Source organism: Coloeus monedula, assembly GCF_965178545.1.
Source record: "Coloeus monedula genome assembly, chromosome: 1".
In the NCBI taxonomy this organism is placed as follows: Eukaryota; Metazoa; Chordata; class Aves; order Passeriformes; family Corvidae; genus Coloeus; species Coloeus monedula.
Window position 1 is genome coordinate 26,009,780 of NC_138781.1, and position 23,842 is coordinate 26,033,621.

The following is a 23,842-nucleotide window of genomic DNA, read 5'->3' on the forward strand; positions in this document are numbered from 1 at the left end:
AACAGGCTGCCCAGAGAAGCTGGGATGTCTCAACCCTGCAAGTGTTCAAGGCCAGGCTGGACGGGGCTCTGGGCAACGTGGTACACTGGGAGGTGTCCATGGCAGAGGGCTGCTATTAGATGCTCTTTGTGGACACAGAACCGCAGAATGTTTCAGGCCGGCAGTAGGTGCTCTGGCGCAACCCCGCTGCTCCGCAGGGCCATCCCAGAGCACACTCCGGGGCCCCGAGGCCGCCCGCAGCTCTCCGGCCCGGCCCGGCAGGGGGCGCTGCGGTGCCCGCGGCGCGCGGGGCGGGGCGGGGCACGCGACCGTCCCGCGCGCCAATGGGAGGGAGGAGAGCGGACAGGGCCCGGAAGCGCGCGCGCGGCGCCGCCCAGCGGAAACGCCCCCTCGGGCGCTGCTTCCGCTTCCCCGGCGCAGCCGGAAGCCCCTGCGCTTCCCGTTCCCCCTGCCCGGGCGGCGGGGCCGGCTGGCGGCGCCGGGCTGCGGCCTCCGCGGGCTGGTGAGCGGCTGCCGCGCCCGGGAACGGAGGGAGGGAGCGTGGGAGGGTGGCGGTCTCACGGCTCCGGTCCGCTCTTGCGGCCGCCTCCGCCTTCCGTGTCTCCTGCCGGGAACGGGCTGCGGCCGGGGGCTCTGCGCCCCCTCGGAGGCGGGCGGGGGCAGGCGGGGCGGTGGCCTGCAGGCACACAGAAGCGGCCCAAGTAGAGTAAATAATGCTGTTTTTTCATACCTCCGAATCTTGCATGTCCCTTTCCAGAGTGATGGAAGAGGTGTATAGGATCTGTGGGGTCTGTTGGCATGTAGGCACGTGCAGTGATTCTGGGCATGCAGCTACCGAAAGTGTAAATGGAGTTTTGACAGTAATGTGCCTGTTTGAATGTTGCTGGGCCAGATACGAACGGAGACGTGGTAACATTGGGGCGGGAGCTGGGATTAGGAGCTGTACAGTAAGATGACAATTTGCATTTCTGTTGAAATCTTCCAAGATAGAAAGCCTTTATAGGCTGTGGAACGGGCTTTAGACAAAACAGACGGAGTCTAATTTTTGTCACTTTTTAATTAGGCAGGGAAATTCTTTTCTAGATGTTTGAGGGAGTGGCGCTTTCCCAGCGGCACACCCTGACACAGCGCATCTCGGGTAATGTGTTCTTGCTTAATACTGGTGTGGAGTTTGTAAACACAGCAAATCCTGTTGTCATCAGTTTGTAGGTGGCCGTGTTGGTTCTGTCTCAGTACATACATACCAGCAAAAACCAACATGTGCTGTGAGGAGAACGCTTAAGGATTTGGCTTGAAGTCTGTTATGAGTTAAACCCTTGAGCTAAAAGTCATTTGGTTTTGTTGGTTTAATGATTATTTCAGATTGAAAAAGAACTTGGGTTTTGATAACATTCCTACAAATTATTTTCTCAACAGTTTCCATATGCATGGATATCACCTGAATCTTCTTCCCAGAGCTTAATTTGTGTGTCAATTTACCCTAGCCATGAGTGGCTCCAAACCTGATATCCTGTGGGCCCCACACCATGTTGACAGATTTGTTGTGTGCGATTCGGAACTGAGCCTTTATCACATTGACTCTGCTGTAAGTTCAGAGCTCAAGGCAGGGTCCTTGCGGTTGTCAGAAGAAACTACAGCTACACTACTGTCAATAAATTCGGATACACCATACATGAAATGTGTGGCTTGGTATCCCAAGTACGATCCTGAATGTCTCCTTGCTGTTGGACAGGCCAATGGCCGAGTGGTACTTACCAGCCTCGGGCAAGATCACAACTCAAAATCTAAAGATTTGATAGGCAAAGAGTTTGTTCCCAAACACGCCCGGCAATGCAATACCCTCGCGTGGAACCCACTGGATAGCAATTGGCTTGCTGCTGGCTTAGATAAACATCGGGCTGACTTTTCAGTACTGATCTGGGATATCAGCAGCAAATATGCCCCAGAGACTGCAGTTGCTACAGAGAAAGTAAGGCTTTCAGCAGGAGATGCGGAAGCAGGCCTGGTAGTAACAAAACCACTGTACGAATTAGGACAGAATGATGCTTGTCTGTCTCTCTGTTGGCTTCCACGGGATCAGAAGCTGCTGTTGGCTGGAATGCATCGAAATCTGGCTATCTTTGATCTTAGGAACACAAGCCAAAAAATATTTGTAAACACCAAGGCTGTCCAAGGAGTGACTGTTGATCCCTATTTCCACGATCGTGTTGCTTCCTTCTATGAAGGTCAGGTTGCCATATGGGATTTAAGAAAGTTTGAAAAGCCTGTTTTGACCTTGACAGAGCAACCAAAACCCTTAACAAAAGTTGCATGGTGTCCAACAAGGACTGGACTGTTAGCTACTTTAACAAGGGATAGTAATATCATTAGACTGTATGACATGCAGCATACTCCCACACCTATTGGAGATGAAACTGAGCCAACAATAATTGAAAGAAGTGTCCAACCATGTGAAAATTACATTGCTTCATTTGCCTGGCATCCCACAAATCAAAATCGAATGGTAGTAGTGACTCCCAACAGGACTATGTCTGACTTCACAGTGTTTGAAAGAATTTCTCTTGCGTGGAGCCCCGTGACATCCTTAATGTGGGCTTGTGGACGACATTTGTATGAGTGTACAGAAGAAGGAAAGGCTAGTTCCTTGGAAAAAGATATAGCAACCAAAATGCGGCTCAGAGCTCTGTCAAGGTACGGTCTTGATACCGAACAAGTTTGGAGAAATCACCTCCTAGCTGGAAATGAAGATCCTCAGCTGAAATCGCTTTGGTACACTCTGCATTATATCCTTTATTTTATTGTAGTTTTTGTCCTAAGGAAGTAATATACCTTTATATGTAAACTACTTACATAAAATGCATTAAAATCTTTAAATACAATGCAACGTCCTGTAAATACCTTGCATATCTTAACAGGATGTGACTTTAAATTTTTAAAAACATTTTTTGGGAAAAATTAAACTTCCTATACATGAAAATACTTATGAAGCAGTATACTGAAGATATGGATCAAAAACTTACAGGAAACAAAGGTCCCTTAGTTTATGCTGGCATTAAATCAATTGTGAAGTCATCTTTGGGTAAGAATGTTCCAACTTTGCTAAGTACTGTTGTATAATGCTTGAAAAATGACGCACTCATGCGTTGTCTTTGGCAATTGTTCAAAGATGCTATTTAAAAATATTGAAACAAAGTATTTCTGTTTGTGTTTTAATAATGTAAGTTAACAGTAATTTCCAGAGTTTTCAGTGTTCTTTGAAAGTTAGTAATTGTAAAAGCATAGTATCCTCAGAGGAAAATCTTTGAACTATTTAAAACATTTGAGTTTTGAAGTTTTGACTATGGCACTAGGTATTCTTGCTCCCTGCATAACTATTATATTTTTCAAAGCTCCACATCAGGCTGTAGTTCTAGAAAGGTGACTTTGCTGTCACTGCTAGTGTATTAAGTACATTTATACAACTATGTTTAAATAAGCTGGCCTGTTCTGAAGCAGTGATCACCCCTGGTTTGTCACATTCTGCCTCTCATGCTCGCTGAAGTTTTTCTTAGTATAATTTATTATTTGAATATTTCCTTCTGATTTCAATATATGTCTTATTAATAAATATGCTCCTTGGAGCAAAAAATGAGTCTTCAGTGGTGGGAAAGCTTCTAACACATTGATGCTGGCTGAGAACTGGTAGAGCAGATGCTTGACCCTGTATTATGTATCTTCAATGTGAACATACTGAAAACTCCTGTCAAATGTAACAAATGGTAGAAGAAAGAAAAAAGACTGATGAATATGTGTCAAACTTAGGTGCATAATTTTTAGCAGATCAAAATAATTTTGTGGTTGCTGCTTCTTACCATGGAGTTTTAAGCAATGTTGAAGTACTAAAATGTGATACTCAGCTTTTGGACCCTGCTTTATGATTGAAATCAAAGTGTTGTGTTGTGATGGCGATTGAAATTGTGATTTAAGCATAATTCAACTTATTTCCCATTTCTAGGAACAACAGAGAACCTCAGGCACAGCAGGAGTGGATCTGATAGACAGGCAGATATTATTCAGTATCTGAGTGAGGAGAGATCTTTGGCTTTGCAGCTTTGTGGGTGGATAAAGAAGGGAACAGACTTAGATGTGGAACCTTTCCTAAATTCATTGGAACAGGAAGGAGACTGGGAGCGAGCTGCTGCTGTAGCACTTTTCAACTTGGACATACGGCGAGCAATACAAATTCTGAATAAAGGGGCTTCCTCAGGAAAAGGTGTGTATTGTGTTTAGTCTTTTATTTTGGCTCTGTATTACATTAGATTTTTTCTGTTAACAGAATTACGGAAGATAGTTGGGAAGAGATGCCTGTTGTATTATGAAATTATTACTTGAAGCACTTGCATTGGAGCTTGGCAAATCCTGGTATTTCACTCATCAGACTACCATATGCCATACTGTCTAGTTAAAATAGATCATATGTTTCAGAATTTCATACTGATAAAAAACCCAGAAAGACATATGTTCAGAACTAGGGATTCTTTTTACTTCGATGGAATTGCTGGGGGAAAGAGTGTCTGTCTGTGCTTTCCATAGGGAGGATTCAGAGTGAAGACATGCTACTTTCAAATTTAAGAATAAAATTGAACTTTCTGACAGAATGAGTATTTAGATCAAATAGTTTTTGCGTTTTTAGGAAACTTCTTAGCTTGAAACTTTTATATAAAATTGCCATCCTCCAGCTAGGTCTGTCACACGATGGCTGGATATACATTCCTGTCTTTTCACTTCTGTGGATATGAATTATGATAATGAAAATCTTTTATGATAGTTATTTCAAAATACCACAAGCAGTGTGATGTTGTTTAAAGAGGTTGTCATGCATGTAGGTGCTAACTTACCTGAACAGAGGCATTTAAAGCAGAAGCTACTATACATGGTAGTGTATGCACATTAATTTCAGGTAGTGTTAATTCTACTGCATTTTGTGTTGCATCCTGACCAAACATTGTGTTTCAGATGGATGCTTTTATTTACAGTTTTAACTGGATTTTTTTAAAGTCCTTAACTTGAATAATATTATTTCACTGATTCCTTTGCATAAAACAGGTGATCTAAACCTTAATGTAGTAGCAATGGCTCTATCAGGCTACACAGATGAGAAGAACTCACTTTGGAGAGAAATGTGCAGTACTCTAAGACTGCAATTGAACAATCCCTATTTGTGTGCTATGTTTGCTTTCCTGACGAGTGAGTCTGGTTCATATGATGGTGTTTTGGTGAGTAAATTTCTTTATGTTAGGTTAAAATTTCTTTATGCAAGAGGAGCGTGTAGATATATGCACATATGTAGGGGGAGTCCTATATACTCCAAGAATTGATCAAATCAGAATGTATTCTTTTATTCTGGTGCTGGCAAATAGCATTTCTTTCTGCTAAACAGACATTTCATATTTGGTGAATGTTATGTTAGTAAACAAATCATGCACGAACAACGAAAATATCCATTATAGTTAACACATTTTTTTAGAGGAATTTGGTTTTTAGTATGGAGTTACTAAACCACTAGAAATACATTATCAAAATAATATAAGCAGTGGAAAGAAACAGAAGAGAGATCAATAATAGAATTGCAAAAAACAGACTAAATGCAGGGAAGTTTGCAGGACTTCCATCAAGCTATATTTGCATTGAATTATATTTTCTTTTCCCTTGCTTACTTGTTAAAATAATTTCACTGTGTTGAAACAGTAAATAGAATATTCCAGGTCTTCTGAAACTGATACAGAATTACCATTTAAAAGGCAAACTAAATCTTTAATCATGAGATAGTTTGAGCCTTTGGAGGAGTTAACATACTTGATTCCTGGTTAGAGAACAGTAGAAATACTTGATTCAGTAGGAATTATTTAGCCCAGGAGAGGACTCCTGTAATGCAGCAGCGCAGTTGGCCCAAAGCTGTTGAAAGCGAAGCTGTCATAATTTGATGCTTTTAGGGTAATGAAAAACAAAAATGGTTAGAATCCCAGAGGAGAGAAACCTGGATCTTTTTTTTTTTTTTTTTTTTCTGTCTTTGAGAGAGAGTATTGTTGTTCTCTGGATGTTGGGTAGTAATTTTATAGGGGTTTTTATTGATGAACTGGCAACTTCCACATGATAGGTGCTGTTTGTTTTTAATTTTAATTTTTCCTTCAGTGAGAAACCTGTTAAAATTTGAATGAAAGAGATTTTGCCAAGTGCATCTTGTTTTGGCAGTGTCAGTCACAATTTCTAATCTGAGAATATCAGGAGGGAAAAATATGGGCACAGCTAAGTGTGAGAATTAATACAGAGAAGTATTTTTTTTCTTCAGTGTTGCATCTAGTGAAATGATTAAAAAGCAGAAGGTAAATATTGATGCACTGCTGAAGCTCAAGTGTTAATATACTTATGATAAATTTGTTCTGGATGTTTACTTTGTGTTTGCTTGGGGTGTTTTGTTGCTTTGTTTGTTAACTTTTATTTGCAATTTAAGGAAGGAATGGAGTGGTCAGGCTAGTTATTTTGTAAATATAGTAAAGGAAGCTTGATTTGTTTTTCTTCTTCCTGTGACTTGGTGGGACTCTTGGCTATACATGCTGGAAGCACTAACTTCTCTACAGGACTTGCAAAGTTTATTTTTGTAGAGTTTCATAAACCTTGTAGGATGTGTTGTACCAGGCTTTCCTGGGAGATTGTTCCTGTATCTGCAGTCTTCTTCTGATACCCGTATCTGAGTACAAACAAGTAAGCTGATATTTAGAGTTAGCTTTCTCCTGATGTCATGCTTTCTTTGTACACAATCAATTTCATTGTATTTGTTAGATGGTAGTGCAAGTGCCCTGATTTTACAATGTATTGGAAAAATGGAAACATGCGTCTGATGTTGGTATTCCTATTTTTCTCTCTAAAGTATGAAAATAATGTAGCTGTACGAGACAGAGTGGCATTTGCTTGCAAGTTCCTCAATGATGCTCAGGTAAGTTTGTGGTTGCACATTTAAACAAACTTTTATACTGGGCTTAATTCAGAGGCAGAAGAAACTGGGCTAGAGGGGTGAACAGTAGAAATAATGAGTCGTGAGTGATTTGTTTTTTCTTGTCACAGTAGTATATAAGGTATGGTATCTGGTTTTTAGTTTGTATTTTCAGCACGATTTTTGATTTGGTTGTTGGTTGGTTGGTTTGGGGGCTTTACTGGTTTTATTGTTGTTTTGGAAGTTTTTGTGAGTATTCATTACATGGTAGTTTAAATGCAATTGCATCAACTGTACACCTGTTCTACTGGATGATATTTCTACTTAGTATTTATTTCCAGGCTTTAATGTTCTCTCAAATTAAGGTTTGGTTTTACATCAGGAATGTTCTATTTTAAATTCACCAAAGTATTCTAACACATAACCTCTCTTTGCATTTTCTATCAGGAAGCTTAAAGTTTGTGTATAAACATGTGGTTTCATGCACTGTCATACAATATAGTAATTTAACTTTTTCTGCATAACATCCAGCAACACAGCATTCTGTTAGCAGCAGACACTGTTTTTACTTATATATTTCTTCATACATATTTTTTATAGCTCAACAGGTTTATTGAAAAGCTGACAAATGAAATGAAAGAGGCTGGGAATTTGGAGGGAATACTGTTAACAGGGCTGACAAAAGATGGAGTTGACTTGATGGAAAGTTATGTTGACAGAACTGGAGATGTCCAGACAGCAAGCTATTGCATGCTACAGGTTAGTGTTTCACTCCAAAATAAAGTTTATGGAGGAAAACTAAACATAGTTTCTTTATCAGCATAGTGTTGAATTTTGTGAACTAAGAATTATTTTCTGTACTAAATTGGGACAATTGGGGTTTTTTTTTGTGGAGTCATCGGAAACTCAGTGTTAACTAACAAGCATGTGTCTTCACCCTCTCTGGTTGAGATAGCTTGAGGAGATAGCAGGGGAAAGAGACAGAAGAAAATCAGTCCTTTTCACTAGCTGAGCTGGGAATACCCATTTATCTGCTTATTGCTGGTGTGTTTCCTGATGTTTTCATTATTTTTTTTTTGCTTTCAGGATTTTGGTAGAGAACAAAGGTGAGGGGTTTGTTTGTTTGTTTGTAGGCTTTGGGTTTTTGTTTTTTTTTTTATAAGGGGCTTACCTTGGCCATTACACAGTAGCAGCTATTGCCAGCAGTGTATTTAACTGCATATGCAATCATGACAGTGATATAGACTGTGATATGTGACAGAACTTTCAAATCCTTCATCTCACAGATGTAAGTTCTTAGGAAGACATGGCAGCACAAGTATTTTCAACCAGAGAGAAACTGAAGAAAATCTTTATCAAACTCACATTACAGTTTACAGAAAATTCATCTTCTTCAGGATAAATGACACTATATTATTTTTTATATCTTGTAGTACACTTTGTAAAGCCTTTTGAAAAACTGAGTAATATGTATTGTGTGTCTTCAGTGTATAGCTGACATTTTTTCCTGCCTGCTTTAGGGTTCTCCATCAGATGTACTTAAGGATGAAAGGGTTCAGTACTGGATTGAGAACTACAGGAATCTTTTAGATGCTTGGAGGTTTTGGCATAAACGTGCAGAATTTGATATCCACAGAAGTAAGCTGGATCCCAGCTCAAAGCCTTTAGCCCAGGTAAATATAAAACTTATATGAAGTATGACCAGTCCAGAAAGGAATGTGGCATGGTACTTCCGTAAAAAAAAACCTTGCTGGCCATATCTGGGTTTTCATGAGGATTTATGTGCAAAAGAAAGATTTCAACTAAGCCTGCCCTAATAAAAAGAGGTGTCATTTTTTTTTTCAAGTAACAGGTCTTTCAGAAACTGTAACCGTATCAACACTTTACTTCTGGGGAAACCGGAAACTCTTTTGATTTTTTTTGATACATCAGAGATGTATCATCCAGCTGAATTCAGTGTCAGGGTGAGACTGATGCTGAAACCATGGAACTAGTTCAAATTACCTTTAATTGAAAAAAACTCAAAGCTGTTTTGAAGCCCTTGAACCTGACACTAAAGTGAACAGCAGCAACTTTCATTATCAGTTCTGAACATACGCTGACCCAAAAACTAACGCCCTTCCCAAATGCTATCTTCTTAACATCTGGTGGCAGTTTTAGCCAACGTGGTCTTACCGTTTACTCTCTTGTGTCTGCTAAGTATGTTCATTACAGGCTTTGGGGCCTGGGAGTTTCTGAGGAAAGCTGGTTTTGAATTCATTTATCAGTCACAGCTGTTTAAGCAGAGCTGTTCCAAGTGGGAGGGAGTTGAGTTTACTGCTCCTTCCTTATGTGGTTAACGTAAACAGCCCCTAAAGAGTTTAAAATATGTGCTCCTTGGTACAGTCACAAGTCACAACTTGTGAAGGATGCAGATAAATAATATTAGAGAAATCCTTATGTTGGGGACTGTAGTGTGAGTCATCTGACTGTAAGGAGGGAGAGACCAGACTTTATATAGTAAGTAGAATAAACCTAATTTCTTCCATTACTGAAGATACGGCTTTTATTATCTTAAATAATGTATTTCAAAGTTTTAACAGTTGTGCTTGTTTTTATGTGCGTTTGAAGTAAGTGAGCATAATTAAGGCCTACTTCTCAGGGCTGTGTGCCTCATCTATAAGCCAAGATGTTAAAAACTCCTTCACAAGTAGCTTTGGCTTACCAGGGCACTCTCTAGAATATCTGGTAAATAAATGTTTACTAGTATTACATACTAGCTTGAATGGATTCACTCACAGGTGTAGCAAAAGTGGAACCAAACCAAAAAATTAATGGGCATTTGTTCTCTTTAGGTGTTTGTGAGTTGCAATTTCTGTGGGAAATCAATCTCTTACAGCTGTTCAGCTATTCCTCATCAGGGGCGAGGTTTTAGCCAATATGGAGTCAGCGGTTCACCAACCAAGTCAAAAGTTACGAGCTGCCCTGGTTGCCGTAAGCCCCTTCCCCGCTGCGCACTTTGCCTGATAAATATGGGAACACCAGTTTCCAGCTGTCCAGGTATGACACAGTGGGTTTTAGTTATTCAGCTACAGTACTAGTTAAATTAGCAGTTCCTATTGGAAGATCTTCTGTTGCACTTTTTTTTTTCTATTTGTGATTATACTGTAAATATTCATACTCATCATTTTGAAGGGAGAAGGATCATAATTGAGAATTTGTTTACATACCATCTAATTTTATGATGAAACCTTTGTTTCAATTCTTAAGGGTCAGACAGTATGCATAGTTACTTGGTTCTGGCAGTTTTCTGTGAAATTGTCAGTCAAATTCCATGGTTAGATAGAGGTAGAGATCCAAGTATTGTGGGGGTCAGTATTGTGAGCTTTACAACTGAAAGAAATAGGGAGTGTGTTTTCTTGAGATTAATTGTAGGGATGCTACACAAATCTTCGAATATAAATGAATTAATTTTTAGGTGGAAGAGGAAGAGAGATGTGTGCTTTCTGTTACTAAGATGAAAGAAAGCAGGGGTCAGGCTCTCACAGCTAAGAGATATTATGACTAGAATATTTTAGTTCTTAATGCCTTTGGCTCAGCATTATATAATGTCTAAATGAAAAGGATTTTGACCATATTTTTAAGTCAGTCTTGTTACAGAGCCATGAGCAGCTGTACAGTTGTCATGTTTATTTATCTCTTCTCATTCTTTCACTGATCTTTGTTATGACTTCTATATTTTACTTGTTCCAATTCATAACTTAGATATTGTTGATTTTCTTTTTTTAAAGCAGAAGATTTCATGTGCAGCAGAATAGGCCCATAATTCACTGGAACGTAAATCAATAAAGCATAAATCACCATTGAAGGATATTCTGTCTGTAAAACTTGTTTAATAGGCAAGTTTAGCACGTCCATGAGATGTGAAGCAACAGCTCAGCAGTCTTAATTTTTTTGACATTCTTCCATGTCTTAATATTTTTACTGACTTCTCTTTTAAAATCAGGCTGCTTTTTCACACAATATCCCTAATTTCAAAACTATTTTAGTGATGTTGCTGGAACTGAAATATAAATGTAGTGTAATGATTTATAGCCATATTTGTGGGGGTGGGTTTTTCTCTGCACAGGAGGATCCAAGTCAGATGAAAAAGTGGATCTTAGCAAAGACAAGAAGTTAGCCCAGTTCAACAACTGGTTTACTTGGTGTCACAACTGTCGGCATGGTGGACATGCTGGTCATATGCTGAGCTGGTTCAGGTAAGTTCATGTTAAATTTTTGTTATTTCACATATGTGTGCTGCACTGAGTAGAACACGCCTCCTTCCCTGTATCTATCATTATAAAGTTTAAATAATAAAACTATGATACTGAGTTTTTCTGAGATACTACACCTCTGCACATAGTTAAATGTATAATTGCAAAATTATTTTACCTCTTTTCTTTTTTGGCTGTTGCTATTTAGGGACCATACCGAGTGCCCAGTTTCTGCCTGCTCTTGTAAGTGTATGCAGCTGGATACAACAGGGAATCTCGTTCCAGCAGAGACTGTCCAGGCATAAATACTATTAGAAAATGTGTGGCTCTCTAAGGGATGTCCATCATAGTCCAAGCATATATTTTAGACAAAGGTAATTTGTGACTTATTGTGAAAAAATAAATTGCTATCAGAGTAGTAAAATGATGTGTGTTATGACTGTGCTTGGTAGAAACAGGTATTCCTGAAGTGAGCCTCTAGGTACAGTGTGTGGCCCTTATACAGAGGACTGAAGAAAAGCACTCCTGGAATTGTGGACTCTTTGGATTTGCTAAGATCCAAAGACCTTTATTAAAAAAGTTTTCAGGATAATGCTGATTGGCCCCAAAGCTGAGTTTATATGCTGTGAAAGCAGACCTTCAAAATAAACACTTGAAAAGTGTCCTTCAGAAGATGGCAAAGTGGTGCTGTGGATTCCTCTGTTCATTGTTTGATCACACTCTCTTGTATGCAAATGATTGTTTCCTTATAAGTTCATTCAAAGTGCCACTGTCAACTGTATTCTAAAGATTTTTTTTTAAGAAAAATCCATTTCTTTCTGTTCCCAGGTTTTATGGTAAAGCAACATCTTTGCAATTCAGGTTCTTACTTAACCAGCCTACATATCTAGCTGATGCAAATTTTAATGCTTAAGAGTGGGGGTTTTCTCTTCTAGCAATGACTGTATCCTAGAGAAGAGTTCCCTGAGAAGTCATGTGACTGTTTCAGTGCAGAGTGCAGGTAAACTATAGGAGGTTGTATCTGATAACTTCTTAACTTAGTACTGTGAAGGTCTGAAATCTCAAGGACTGGAGACTTGTAAATACGTAAGTTTTAAACTGCGTGCAGAGTTTTGACTACAGAAGTATTTGCAGACTTTGAGATAATCAGCATTTCCCTGTACTTCAGAAATATACTGGGAAGTGTGGAATCAACCTGTATAAATCCTGCTTCTGGTCACTAGTGGACACTCATCTACTCCCAAAAGGCTGTGCAATTCTAAGTAATTGGTCAGAGTACTTCTAGATGTGTTACCTGCTGGAATTAAGATTATTTATTGACTTGAGAGAGCGTCAATGATACTTTGCTAATACTGTACTATGAGCTAATTGGTATTGTTGTCCTTGACTTTGTAGGCAACAAAATTCACACAAATTAGGGAAAAAAACCAAACCTGTTTTAAGGTATGTGATAATAACATCAGTTTACTTGGTGTGTGTTTATTTACAATATATGAGTTACTCAACACTTGTGTGCTATGAAATACTAAATGGAATGCTAGCAATAAACTGGTACTGTTTGCCAGGACTGTGAAAATTGGTGTTTTAAAAGAGAATATATTGTAATATACCACTCATTCTCTGTGTTCTAGTGTAGTTTCAAGAAGATAAAATGTGGAAGTGTTTTCTGTGGGTGTACAAGATTACATGCAGGACTTTGGGTTATATTTTCTGATTTAGTATTAATGTTGTAATGCATCTGCATTTATTTTGATCTAAAATTGGCAAAGATCTTTTTTTAAATTAAAAATCTAAGAGGTACTTGATATTTTTAGGCATGGGAGGGAGAGCAGTTCCTTTTTTTTCCTTTTTAGAATATTTATTTCTCTTTCCAGTATTTTTGCACACTTCATGTTGCTGTTGAAGAGCTCTTCAAAATGTTCTCCATTTATAAATGTAAACTGGGGCTTACTGTATGATACCCTATTTATATAAATACAGGCAATAAAGCTTTTGCTTTATGGAAATTAGGATTTTTAAGTGTCAAGTGTTTGGTTTTTATTCTTGTGTAGTATCATTCGATAAATTTTCCTGATAATTTCCATGTTGAGGTGAATGCAACTACCAATATAAAGTGTCTCGTTTCCTCATGTAAAGAAAAATCATCTATAACGTTTTCACCTCGACTATAACTGTGTGTCAAATTCTATCAAGTTAAATTACGTGGTCACTTTAATTAATACTCATCTTTGAAATGTTTTGAATTAAGAATATGCATATTCTGGCACAGTATCACTGTGAGTTTTGGCTGTTGCAATTAGTAATCAGGCTTTCAGGTCAGTAATTACACTGTTTGCAAAATTTACAAAGCAAGAGCTGTATGTTTTTTAATTACCAGATTTTTTTTCCTTGTTTTGCTTTAGAATTAATAAAACTGTAATTCTGGGGGTGATTTCTTGTTTTCTAACAAAAAGTGTAGCTACAAACCTTTTATTAGCTGCAGTTACTTTTACGTTTAGTGTTGCCTGGTATATCTCAGCTCAACTCTGCTGAAGGTGGCCTTGAATGCTAAAATGTCTTGATCCTGTGGCTCATGCTGATTACATTTCATTGTTTTAATTTCATTAGATGCTCCAGCCTTGTAGCCCTTCCTTGATTAAGCAGAAGCACTTTATCATCACACACACAGGCCCCTTGCTCACGAGCACTACACATGTTGTGCATGTGTCCATGCCCAAGCCAGGACAGCAGAGCAGGGTGAGCCAAGAGCCCAGCAAACAGGTACCAAGTCTCAGAAGTCAGTAATGAGTGGAGGGGGGGCAGTCCTGTTCCAAATAGCATAAACTTGTAGAAGTCTGTTTTGATTACAGCATTCACTTCGTACCCTCCTTCTCCTCTACCAGGTTCCCTCAATTCACCAGCCTCCTCCCAAAAAAGCCACCAGCTCCTCTTCACACCTTCCATTACTGGGCTGCTGTTGGCCCTGGCTTTGGTGACATCCCTCTCTGGTGTTTATGATACAGTTTCCCTGGTGTCTCCCCTTCAGTCAGCGACCCACGATGCCCCTACTTCCCGTTTTATTATCTATGAGGTCTGGCAGTTTCTCACCTTTCACTGTGTGTGTGATGCCTGGGGCCCTGTTAACCGTCAGGGCTAGTTGACAGCAGGCCCCATGGTTATGTCTTTCCCTTGGTATCTGTAGTGGCTGGCAGTTTTCCGTGTGGTAATGTAGGAAATTATGCTGGTAAATGCATATATGACCTGAGCACTACTCTAATACCAAAAATGTTTTACAATTCCTTGCATTGCTGTCTGGTTTGTACAGCCACATAGCCAGCACAGGTCATTTATTCACAGAGCCTCTGTAGAGAAGCAGATGAATAAAAAGCGCATAGGGGAAACTTTTAGTTGTGTACAGATTGCCCAGCCACCTTTCACTGCTGCAGGACTGCATGAACAAGAAGAGTCTTGACTGACAAAGGGAAACCAGCCTTTCCCACTTGCTGTATTCAAACTTTCCCTCACAAGACCTCATACCCCAGGCTGGTCTTTGTGAAGTGCTAAAGCCACCTAGTGGCAGGCTGCTCCATTGGGCATGGGTGGTCTGGGTAACTAACTGTACATAACATTTCACAGAGTATTATGTACACACACAAAATACAAATTTTCTAAAGCAGAATGGAACAAAATATTTTTAAATGCTAGGAAAATATGCATGCAGTTATTAAGAATGACATTTGATTCTACTGAGCACTAAAATTGTTTGGTGACAGAGCATGGTATCATGCCACATGGACCTTCTGTTCTGTTTGCTGTAGGAGACTGATTCCTACTTCAGAAGACCTCCTTCCTAGTGACAGTAACTGTGTCACTGTCTGTCTTCTAGGTGGGGAGAAAAAAATAGATCCCCTGTTAACTTGATCATCTCTCCAGTTTGTAGTGAGCTCAATGTGTAAGTTTTTGAAAACATATTCCTTGACTGAAAAAAAGAGATGTCTATAAAGGTACTTATTAAATCTAGCTACTAAACCTGAAACCTGTTTGTACAAAAGCTTAATGAACGTGGCTAAGGCTTATTTAAAATACTTTGAAATACTTCATTAATTCCCAGAGAATATTTCCAAATTTCAATTTTACTTTGGTTGTGTTACCTCAAGTGATGCAAACATTTTGCAGTGTTGTAAGTAGTCTGGATAGTAACAAAATTTGGGACTGTGTGGCAGTTGCTATGGTTAGTCACCATGACAAGCTGGCTGAATCCTGGTACTGCTGCTTAGACTCCAACCAAGAATGAAGGTTGTGATGAGAAGTCAACTGTGCTTGAAATCCCCAAGCCTAATTAGACATCTTCCAAGTGTTTAGCATCAGTGCAAAGGCAAGAACCTTGTATTCCACTTTGTTAAATTTAACTGTGTCAGGTAAAAGAGAACAGGAATCGCCACATATCACTGAAAATAGCACTCAACATTTAATGCTGACATGAACAGTTAAATGTAGTGAATCTTTTTTATTGAAGATGCATTTTCAAGATGCAAAATACCCCCCCATTCAACAAATTTGTATCAAAGCAAATTAAATCAAAAATCTTTATATTAAAACCCCACCAATTTTTTTCCATACAAGTTTCCTGTAATGTATCCTAGACCCTCTACCAAGTAGAAAAGGATGCTTATAAAATTTCAGTTTCTGACAAGTCTAATCTTGCAGAACACTCCTCATAGATGCAAAAGGGTTAAATATATACAGTGAGTGAGACACTCACAAAGTGTTCTCCTTGCTGAATAAATATATTTGCAAAGAAAATACTCTTCATAGGCAATACTTAGCACGTGTAACAGTGTCTTTTCAGTATATTTGTTGAAAATAAATGCAACTGTTACCATGCTGTCAAGCAAGAAACCACGGTACTGTTAGAAGCTCTAAATATATGCTAATAAAAATCAAGTGTTCCTCCCAGTACCAAACGGGAAGTATTCAGGGAATTCATGAATAATTTTTAGTGCTTCATTGTAGAGTTCCAGATCTGAAAAAGGGTAAAGAAAATGGTTATGATGCACAAGCTCAATTCCCCACAAGTCAATGATAACATTTAAGTACAGGTTATTTTAAAGCAGTGTAGCTGAGTGATTCCAGTCTCCCTCAAGCTTCCATTTTCCCAAGGCAGGAACACTCATTGCTTGTTTTCTGGAAGGTTATTTTTAGGCCTGCTAGCTGCACTACCACACAAGATTCAGGGCAAGGTGAGAACCACGTGGTCAGGAGTGGGAGAACAATCTGGCCACAGCAATGATCTAGACTGGCTCCAGCTTTGAGTCACTCCCTACAGTTCAACTGTAAACCACAGTATTTGGTACAGAACTTTTCTCATGACACTCTTCTTTTCTACACCCCGCTCCTTATCTGGCATCTTGAAGAAAGACCTTGTCCATAAGGAAAGGTAATCAGGCTTTCCCTTCTTATTTACTGAAGATGAGTTCAGAACTCAAAATGAATTTGCCATAATGTATATTCTTACTCACCAAATAAACTTTTATCTTCTCTGAACTGGACATATGATGCACACATGATGGTTGCCTGATTTGTTACTCTTCCCACCACTTCAATAACCCCTGAAATCTCCTCATCCAGCTAGAAAACACATCAAAAATGAAATCAGTAACACTAAATTAGCTGCTGCCTTTACTGCACAGCACTTAAGCTAGGAACTCTCCACAACTGACGGTTTGTTCATGACAGATTCTGTTCCATGTCAAACAATACAGTACTACTGAAAAGACCTGTCACCCTCCCCCCTAAAAAAACCCACAAAAACCTTGATCCACTAAGAGATTTACAGGTTTTGTAATAGCCAAGTCAATGCCAAAACAAAAAATATGAAGAAGCATCTGAGGAAAGATACCAGTTTGTAAGTATATAAAACTGTCATTTAGTCACTGAACAGAGACTAATCTAGGGCACAGAGAGCAGAACAATTCTGATTTTAAAGCACTGCATTCAAACCTGTGTCAGTTATGGAACTCTGTAAGAGCTAAGGAGGTATCACACACTCCAGAGAGCAGTTCCAGCGTTCCACATTCAGGAGGTATATTTGGAAATTATTTCTTAAGTAATCTGTCAGTAAGTGTTCAGAATACAAAGATACTGACACTAATAAGCCTTTGGTTGAACAAAGTAAAAAAAGGCTAAAAATTCTATCTTACTCCAAAATAATATAGCTTGAACATTTTCTTTAAGATACAAATTTTAACAGTGCAGTACTATTTTGGTAATGTTCTTCCAATACCTAAGTCTTATTTTTCACTTTCTAGTAAGTCTTCTGGAATAATTCCCTCCCCATAATTTTGGGGTCGAAAGAGGGAACTACACATGCACAAACAGAGAAATATATTGAAAGGGAAAAATGTTAGAAAGCATTTTGATTAGCAAATCTAGACGTTTCCCCACTGACATTGGGTGAACTGGAGAGATGAACCTGGCCTCATATTTTTGCACACACCAGTTTCTCCCAAGGCAGTGGAGCACAGACTGAAGTGCCCAGCACTACAGCTGTGCATTTATGGAATTCAAGCACTTACACTGTTATTATAGAATATTATAGAATCATTGGTCAGATGCTAACATCTGAATTTTTAACAACCCAAGGCAGGAAATGTTTTCACAAACTCAAGAAAGAGGTATGAGACATTTTGTTGTGGTTTGAAGTCAGCAATCTTCAATTTGTAAGACAAAACTCTTCTGTATCAAACTGCATTTTTCATCGACAAGGACAGACTCTTGTCTTGAAAGACAGAGAGAGTACCATATGCAATTATTTCCCATGGAGATGGCAAGGTTTCTCAGCATTTAACAACTCATTCAGAGAGGAGAATGTAAATATACACATGCGCTGAGTCAAGCTAGAGCATTTGTCATCACAATTTAAATAATTCTTTAATTACAACATTTCTTGGTGGAAAAAACATACTTAGAATCAGAAGAAAACACCAAAGTGTTACTCCTTCAGTGGTAGGTGATAACAAAGGAAGCAGTATTTTCGTTCAGCCGTTCTAATTATATCTTACACCCATTGCATTAATTGCTTAGGGGTTTTTTAAGAAAGAATGCTTCAAGCTAACTATGGAGTTTACTGAAACGCTATGACAAGTGTTCTAAGAGAATGTAGCAATGTTAACTTAAAAAACTCTTGAAAACACCATATTCTTTTTGATTATAAAAGCAGTAAGAAAATGGGAGACTGAATTTACAGTAAAACTAATAAACGTAGCAGAATATATTACACTGTGAACAACTAATAGAGTAAGAGAAAATAACCAAAAAGGGATGTGTCTGACAAGGAACGAGTTCTGTCTCTTAACACCAGCTGAAAATTGATAAAGACCAAGGCAGCTCATGGGTAAGAGAGCTACAGGTTAGCTGAAAGATGCAAGAAAGAGAGGCAATGAAATACAGGTGGAAAAACTCAAAACAGGGTAGGCATGCACAGGTTTCAGAAAAGACAAAACCTCCGGAATCCACAAGAGGCGACATCATTTCCAAAGCATTCCGTAACTTACAGGCTCGCTCAGCTCCACAGTCGTATGCTTGCCGAGTCCATCTGAAAGCACGACAAGCTTCCCACTAGGATGAATCTACAAAAGAACACTTAAGTCTACAAAAGACATTAGGCCTGTGCGCTCTAAAGGCACCTGGAAGCGTCACAGAAAAGCTTTGGCCGCCTCAGCCAGTTCTTTCCTGCAAAGCTCCGTCCGCCTCCCGCCCTGCTCCCAGGCCGGCTGGAGCCGCCGAGCTGCCCTGGGGACGGCGCCAGCCTCTCCACACAGAGCGACGGGGCAGCCACATCCCCGCTCCCAGACCCCGCCGAGCGCCCCACGAACCTTCTCGACGCGCCCCACGAAGCAGACGGGCTGCCCGATGTGCTGCGCCAGCTGCCCCGTGCCGATGCGCGGCCGCGGCACCTCGTGGATGTCGCCCATCACCGGCACCGCTTCCCGCCTTCCGCGGACCGAGGGAGGGACGGCAGCGCCGGGTACGGGCGGTCGGGGCGGGACTTCCCCTCCGCCCGAGGCGACCCGGAAGCGGAGGCGGAGGTTGGTGAGAGCGGCGGCGGCGGCGGCGGCAGCGGGCGGGTGGGTGACGGAGGGGCGGCTGACGGAGGGGCGGCTGTCGATGCTGCCGCGGCGGGGAGGGCGGCGGGGGCCGAGCGCTGGGGTGGCGGGGGGAGCCGGCCGTCAGCTTCCAGCCCTGTCCTGTCCTTTAAATCGCCCCATATTTCCCCTCCCCGGCGTTTTCCCTCTCCCTTCAGATAGTGGGTCCCCTCAGGTGTAATTTGGCAGCGTGCCCTAGCAGCCAAGAGGGCAAAAGGCGTCCTGGGGTGCATCAAGCACAGTGCAAACAGGGGTGATTTTCCCGCTGTAGTCAGCGCTGGTGTGGCCTCACCTGGAATATTGTGTAGTTGTGGGCTCTGCAGCTACATCCAAAGCTGAAGCAGTGGTGAAGGGAATGTCCTGTGAGAAACAGCTAAGGACTTCGGGTTTGTCTGGTTTGGAGAGAAGGAGGCTGAGGGTTGTCCGCATCACTCTACTCCTTCCTGAGGAGGGAAAGTGGAGACGGGATGCTGATCTCTTCTGCCTGGTATTCCAGGGTATGTGGTAATGATTCAAAGCTGCACCAGAAGAGGTTTAGACTGAACATTAGGAAGCATTTCTTTACTGAGAGGGTGGTCAAACACTGGAACAGGCTTTCTAGAGAGGTGGTCGATGCCTCAAGCCTGTCAGCTTTTAAGAGGCATTTGGGCAATGCCCTTAATAATATGCTTTAGCTTCTGAGATCCTCCCTGAAGGGGTCAGGCAGTTGGACCAGGTGATCATTGCAGATTCTTTCCAACTGAGCTATTCTATTCTATTAATTTCCTTTTATTTCATCGTTGAAATTGAGCTGTGCTCAATCCCCAGGTTTAGAACAACTGATGTATGTAAGACAGAGATAGCATCTGGATATAGCACTTGCCATGCATCGTGCCTTTTTCCATATGTTTTCCCAATCGGTCCCTGGCATGGAGAGGTTCCTCCCAACTGCTCTTGTGGCCAAGGCGACTCATATATCACAGTCTGCATTTGACATAGTGTTGCCAGCAGGTCGAGGGAGCTGCTACTTCCCCTCTGCTGTGCACTGGTGGGGCACCTGGAGTGCTGGGTACGAGGGCACTTGTGGACACACTGGAGAGAGTCCAAAGAAGGGTCACAACAACAATTAAGGGACTGGACCATCCTATATATGAGGAAAGACTGGGAGAGCTGCAACTGTTTAGCCTAGAGAAGAGAAGGCTCAGAGGGCTCTTATTAATATAAATACCTGAAGAAAGGGTGTAAGCAGGATGGTCAGGCTCTATTCAGTCGTGCCCAGTGAAAGGAACAGAGGAAAAAGGTGCAAACTGAAAACACAGGAGGTTCCTCAGGGAACATCAGGGAACACTTTTGTCACCATGAGAGTGATCAAGCACTGGTACAGGTTGCCCAGAGGGGTTGTGGGGGGGTCTCCATCCTTGGAGATAGTCAAAAGCCATCTGGATATGGTCTTGAACGACCAGGTCTAAGATGGTTCTGCTTAAGTAGGGGGTTGGACAAGGTGGCCTCTGAAGGTCCTTTCTAACTGTAGCCATTCTGTGGTTCTGTGATTTCCTTTTCTTTTCCAGGACTGGTGTTTCAGGAAATATTTGGGAAAATCTGACTCTGCTCTGGCTTAAAAGGGCAGTCACAGAACTGTCCACGTGCTGGCTGTCTCTTCTGACTAGCCACGGGCCAATTCAGCTTGCTAAGCAGTACAAAGTGGTTTTTGTTAGTTGGCTGGGGTAGTGTTGTTCTATGGCAGCAGCCTGTGTCAGCTTTCGAAGGAAAAAGCTACTGCCAGAAGCTGTGCAGAACCAGTATGTGACATAGGAGTGCTCTGGAGTTAAATGTTACATGAGATTTAGCTGGTTGTCATCCCTCAGTGTCACCGTGACAGTCACCTTTTCAGTATTATATTTGCAAGAGAATATCCTCATCTCCATAGCATATCTTCAGAGATTTGAAAGGAGAGATCTCATCAATGTAGCTGTTGGAGCAAGGTGCAGCAGGCTGCTGCACAGTGGCCCTTCTAGGGCTGAGGGGTTTGAAGGGTCAGCGGCTAGAAAAACACGTTGTACAAGTTCTTACAAACGCGTGTCTGTATCACACTTAGCAGCTGTTGAAGGTTTTCATTCAAAAGAAAATTGTTCGAAGGGAAAACAGTAGGCTTCAGCCTATTGAGTATTGTGTCTCATTAACACCTAGCTTTCTCTTGCGTTTTCTGTCTTCAGGGTTTTGAATGTTTACATCAGTTTAAATGCTGTTATTTCACTCCTGGCTTTGTTTTTGTCACCTGTGCTTTTATTGTCTGACTTGGTTGTGGCTGGTGTTTTATGATTCAGCCTCTTCAAGTGTTTTTGTATGATGGTAATTTGGGTTGTATAGTTCTTGTATTTCTGCTTTCCTTAAATTTTATGAAAACATTAAAACTAAATACTAACATGTTATGTAATACAGAAAAAAATCTTTGTTAATGTTTCATTATGCATGTATCCATTTCTTTAAAATTTGGGTTTCTTGTGATACTTTCCATTCTTCTGTTTTCAAGAAATATGAACTAAAAAAACATGACTAATGTTAATGCCAGAGAAAAGAAATTATATGTCCTTTTTTCTTCTTCTTCACATAGTAACTTAGACTAGTCCAAAAGCTTTTAAGCTGTTCTTTTGGTGTCACAGAGAAATATTTTCAACATGCATATTCTTGACTCTTAAATTGGTTGTTTTCATGATAAGAAGGATTGTACAGGGCTGTAAACATCTTGCTCTTTTTCTGATTGCTGCTTTATTGGTGAATCACAGCAGATGGTAATATGGAAGTGAGAATTGCTCCGATGCTCTCTGTTTTTTCTTCCATAGATTATATATCTTAAACTGCTAGATATGAAATATTCTGGTTCTTTCTTTAAGGTCAGTTTTGTGTCTTCTTCTGTCCCTGTTTCATCATTTATGTAATTATTGGCAGTGCCACTTGCAGTTCTGCTTTGCTGTATTACTGGGCATTGTCTCTTTATCCTAGTCTGCATCTTGGTGTTTTTAATATTAAATTATGATTCTCCTCCAGTATTGCTAACATTCAGGAAAGGCTGAAAAGTAATGGTAAATATACCAAGATCCTTGTTACATAGAAAAATTTTATTGGATTTAACATATTGGTTTGGCTCAAAGGTCGCCCATAGTTCTTGTCAAAGGAGACTGACAAAATGCAGGAGGAATAAATTAACCCCTTTGTGCAGCTCTGTAACTCATCTTTGTCCAGTGCCACGTATGTTCTCAGAGCCTCACAGAAAGACAAAATATTTTTTGCAGCCTCACAGAATTGCTGTCGCTCAGAGCTTATTATTTGCTAATGACTGAAGCCGTGCCAAAAGCATTATTCTTAACTATCAGTGCTTGTGTTCACTTTTTTTTTTTGTGAGAGAAACATGAGAAGGAAGGGAATTGCATATTCCTACCAAGGGAGATTTTTATCTTTAGGCAGTGAATTCAATTTCAGGTCTCCTATGGAAATAAAATTAATCCCATCTGGAAGGGAAAAGTGCTGTGCTGTATAGGAGCAATGACTGCAGGAATGTGGTACTGTCTCTGAATGGTGGGTGCATTTTCTGGGATTTTGTGCTGACAGCGTTAAAAAAAAACCCCAACTAAGTGCTTTTTTTTCTCAAATCTGTGTGACCATGCGTCCAGGTCCCCAAACTTCAGATTTAATTTTTACTCTGAAATGAAGCTTGTATGAAGCTGGTTGTTCTGAGCCTTCGTTACCTGAAACCTCGTCTTATCTACAAGTAGTAAAACTGCAGCCTGATTCTGCAAGTGCTTAAACTGTGTCCTTATCTTCAAGAGCACGAGTGTTTCCATTCAGCTCTGTGTTTCTTTGTTGGATAGGGGCTTTGTTCTGTTTTTAACATGTGATTCAAGAAATTTAGTGGTTGCATTTCCCGTTGCTGGGGAGATTTATGGTTACTTTTGAAGTAGCACAGTTGATAAGATTCTTAAAAGAGCAAATATCACAAATGCCCCTGCATTGCCTGTGTACAGTCTTTCCCTTACCTATGCTGTACTGTATGTAGCTCTCATTTTTGTTTCTGTGCCCCCTCTCTGTTTTTTAGTAATTCTTTTTTTTTTAGTTTATACTTAATAATGTATTCAACAAAGCTACCAAAATGCTGAAAGTAGTGGTTGGTGAATTTCTTCCACATGCCTTTCAAAGAGCCGAGATCTACAAGCACAACTTTTGTTTCTAAGAGGTTCTTAGAGAAGGAAACAGCCTCACTAAACATGTTGGTCTTTTTAATATGTGGGTTTTGTACCACCTCCCCACATTCACAGTCACAAAATACAGCATGTACTATTTTCTTAGTGCTGGACTGGTCATTTTGACAGCATAAGGACTTGAGGCCTGAGCTTAGGATGTACTTTTGTTAATTTTGTTTGGTTTTCTGCTTCAAGCAAACCTATATGTGGGTTTTGATTTTGATTTGGTTTGGTTTTGGTTTTTTGTTTCGTTTTCTGTTAGAGAAATGCTGCTGGCAGTGGAATTAAGCTGCTTCAGAA

General features: G+C 40.3%; 3 protein-coding genes across 3 annotated transcripts in view; 2 read left to right on the forward strand and 1 right to left on the reverse strand.

The window, feature by feature from the left end:
• Positions 1-384: 384 nt before the first annotated feature.
• Positions 385-13,633, forward strand: MIOS (meiosis regulator for oocyte development). Its single transcript, XM_082288646.1, has 11 exons — positions 385-502; positions 1,417-2,783; positions 2,981-3,079; positions 3,995-4,252; positions 5,086-5,255; positions 6,908-6,973; positions 7,571-7,729; positions 8,491-8,643; positions 9,805-10,009; positions 11,079-11,208; positions 11,414-13,633. Exons 2-11 carry the CDS (start codon positions 1,487-1,489, stop codon positions 11,508-11,510), a joined length of 2,634 nt encoding a protein of 877 aa, XP_082144772.1. The 5' UTR covers positions 385-502; positions 1,417-1,486; the 3' UTR covers positions 11,511-13,633.
• A 2,097-nt stretch (positions 13,634-15,730) lies between these two features.
• Positions 15,731-19,213, reverse strand: RPA3 (replication protein A3). The gene is made up of 4 exons (XM_082288706.1): positions 19,059-19,213; positions 18,738-18,812; positions 16,704-16,812; positions 15,731-16,207 (listed from the first exon to the last, which is right to left on the reverse strand). The coding sequence occupies exons 1-4, from the start codon at positions 19,155-19,157 to the stop codon at positions 16,125-16,127; spliced, it is 366 nt and encodes a 121-aa protein (XP_082144832.1). The 5' UTR covers positions 19,158-19,213; the 3' UTR covers positions 15,731-16,124.
• Positions 19,214-19,288: 75 nt separating this feature from the next.
• UMAD1 (UBAP1-MVB12-associated (UMA) domain containing 1) overlaps positions 19,289-23,842 on the forward strand; it is a 79,126-nt gene continuing 74,572 nt past the window's right edge. The window contains exon 1 of the mRNA XM_082288694.1: positions 19,289-19,310. The gene's annotated coding sequence lies outside the window, so the exon portion shown is untranslated. The remainder of the gene's footprint in view (positions 19,311-23,842) is intronic.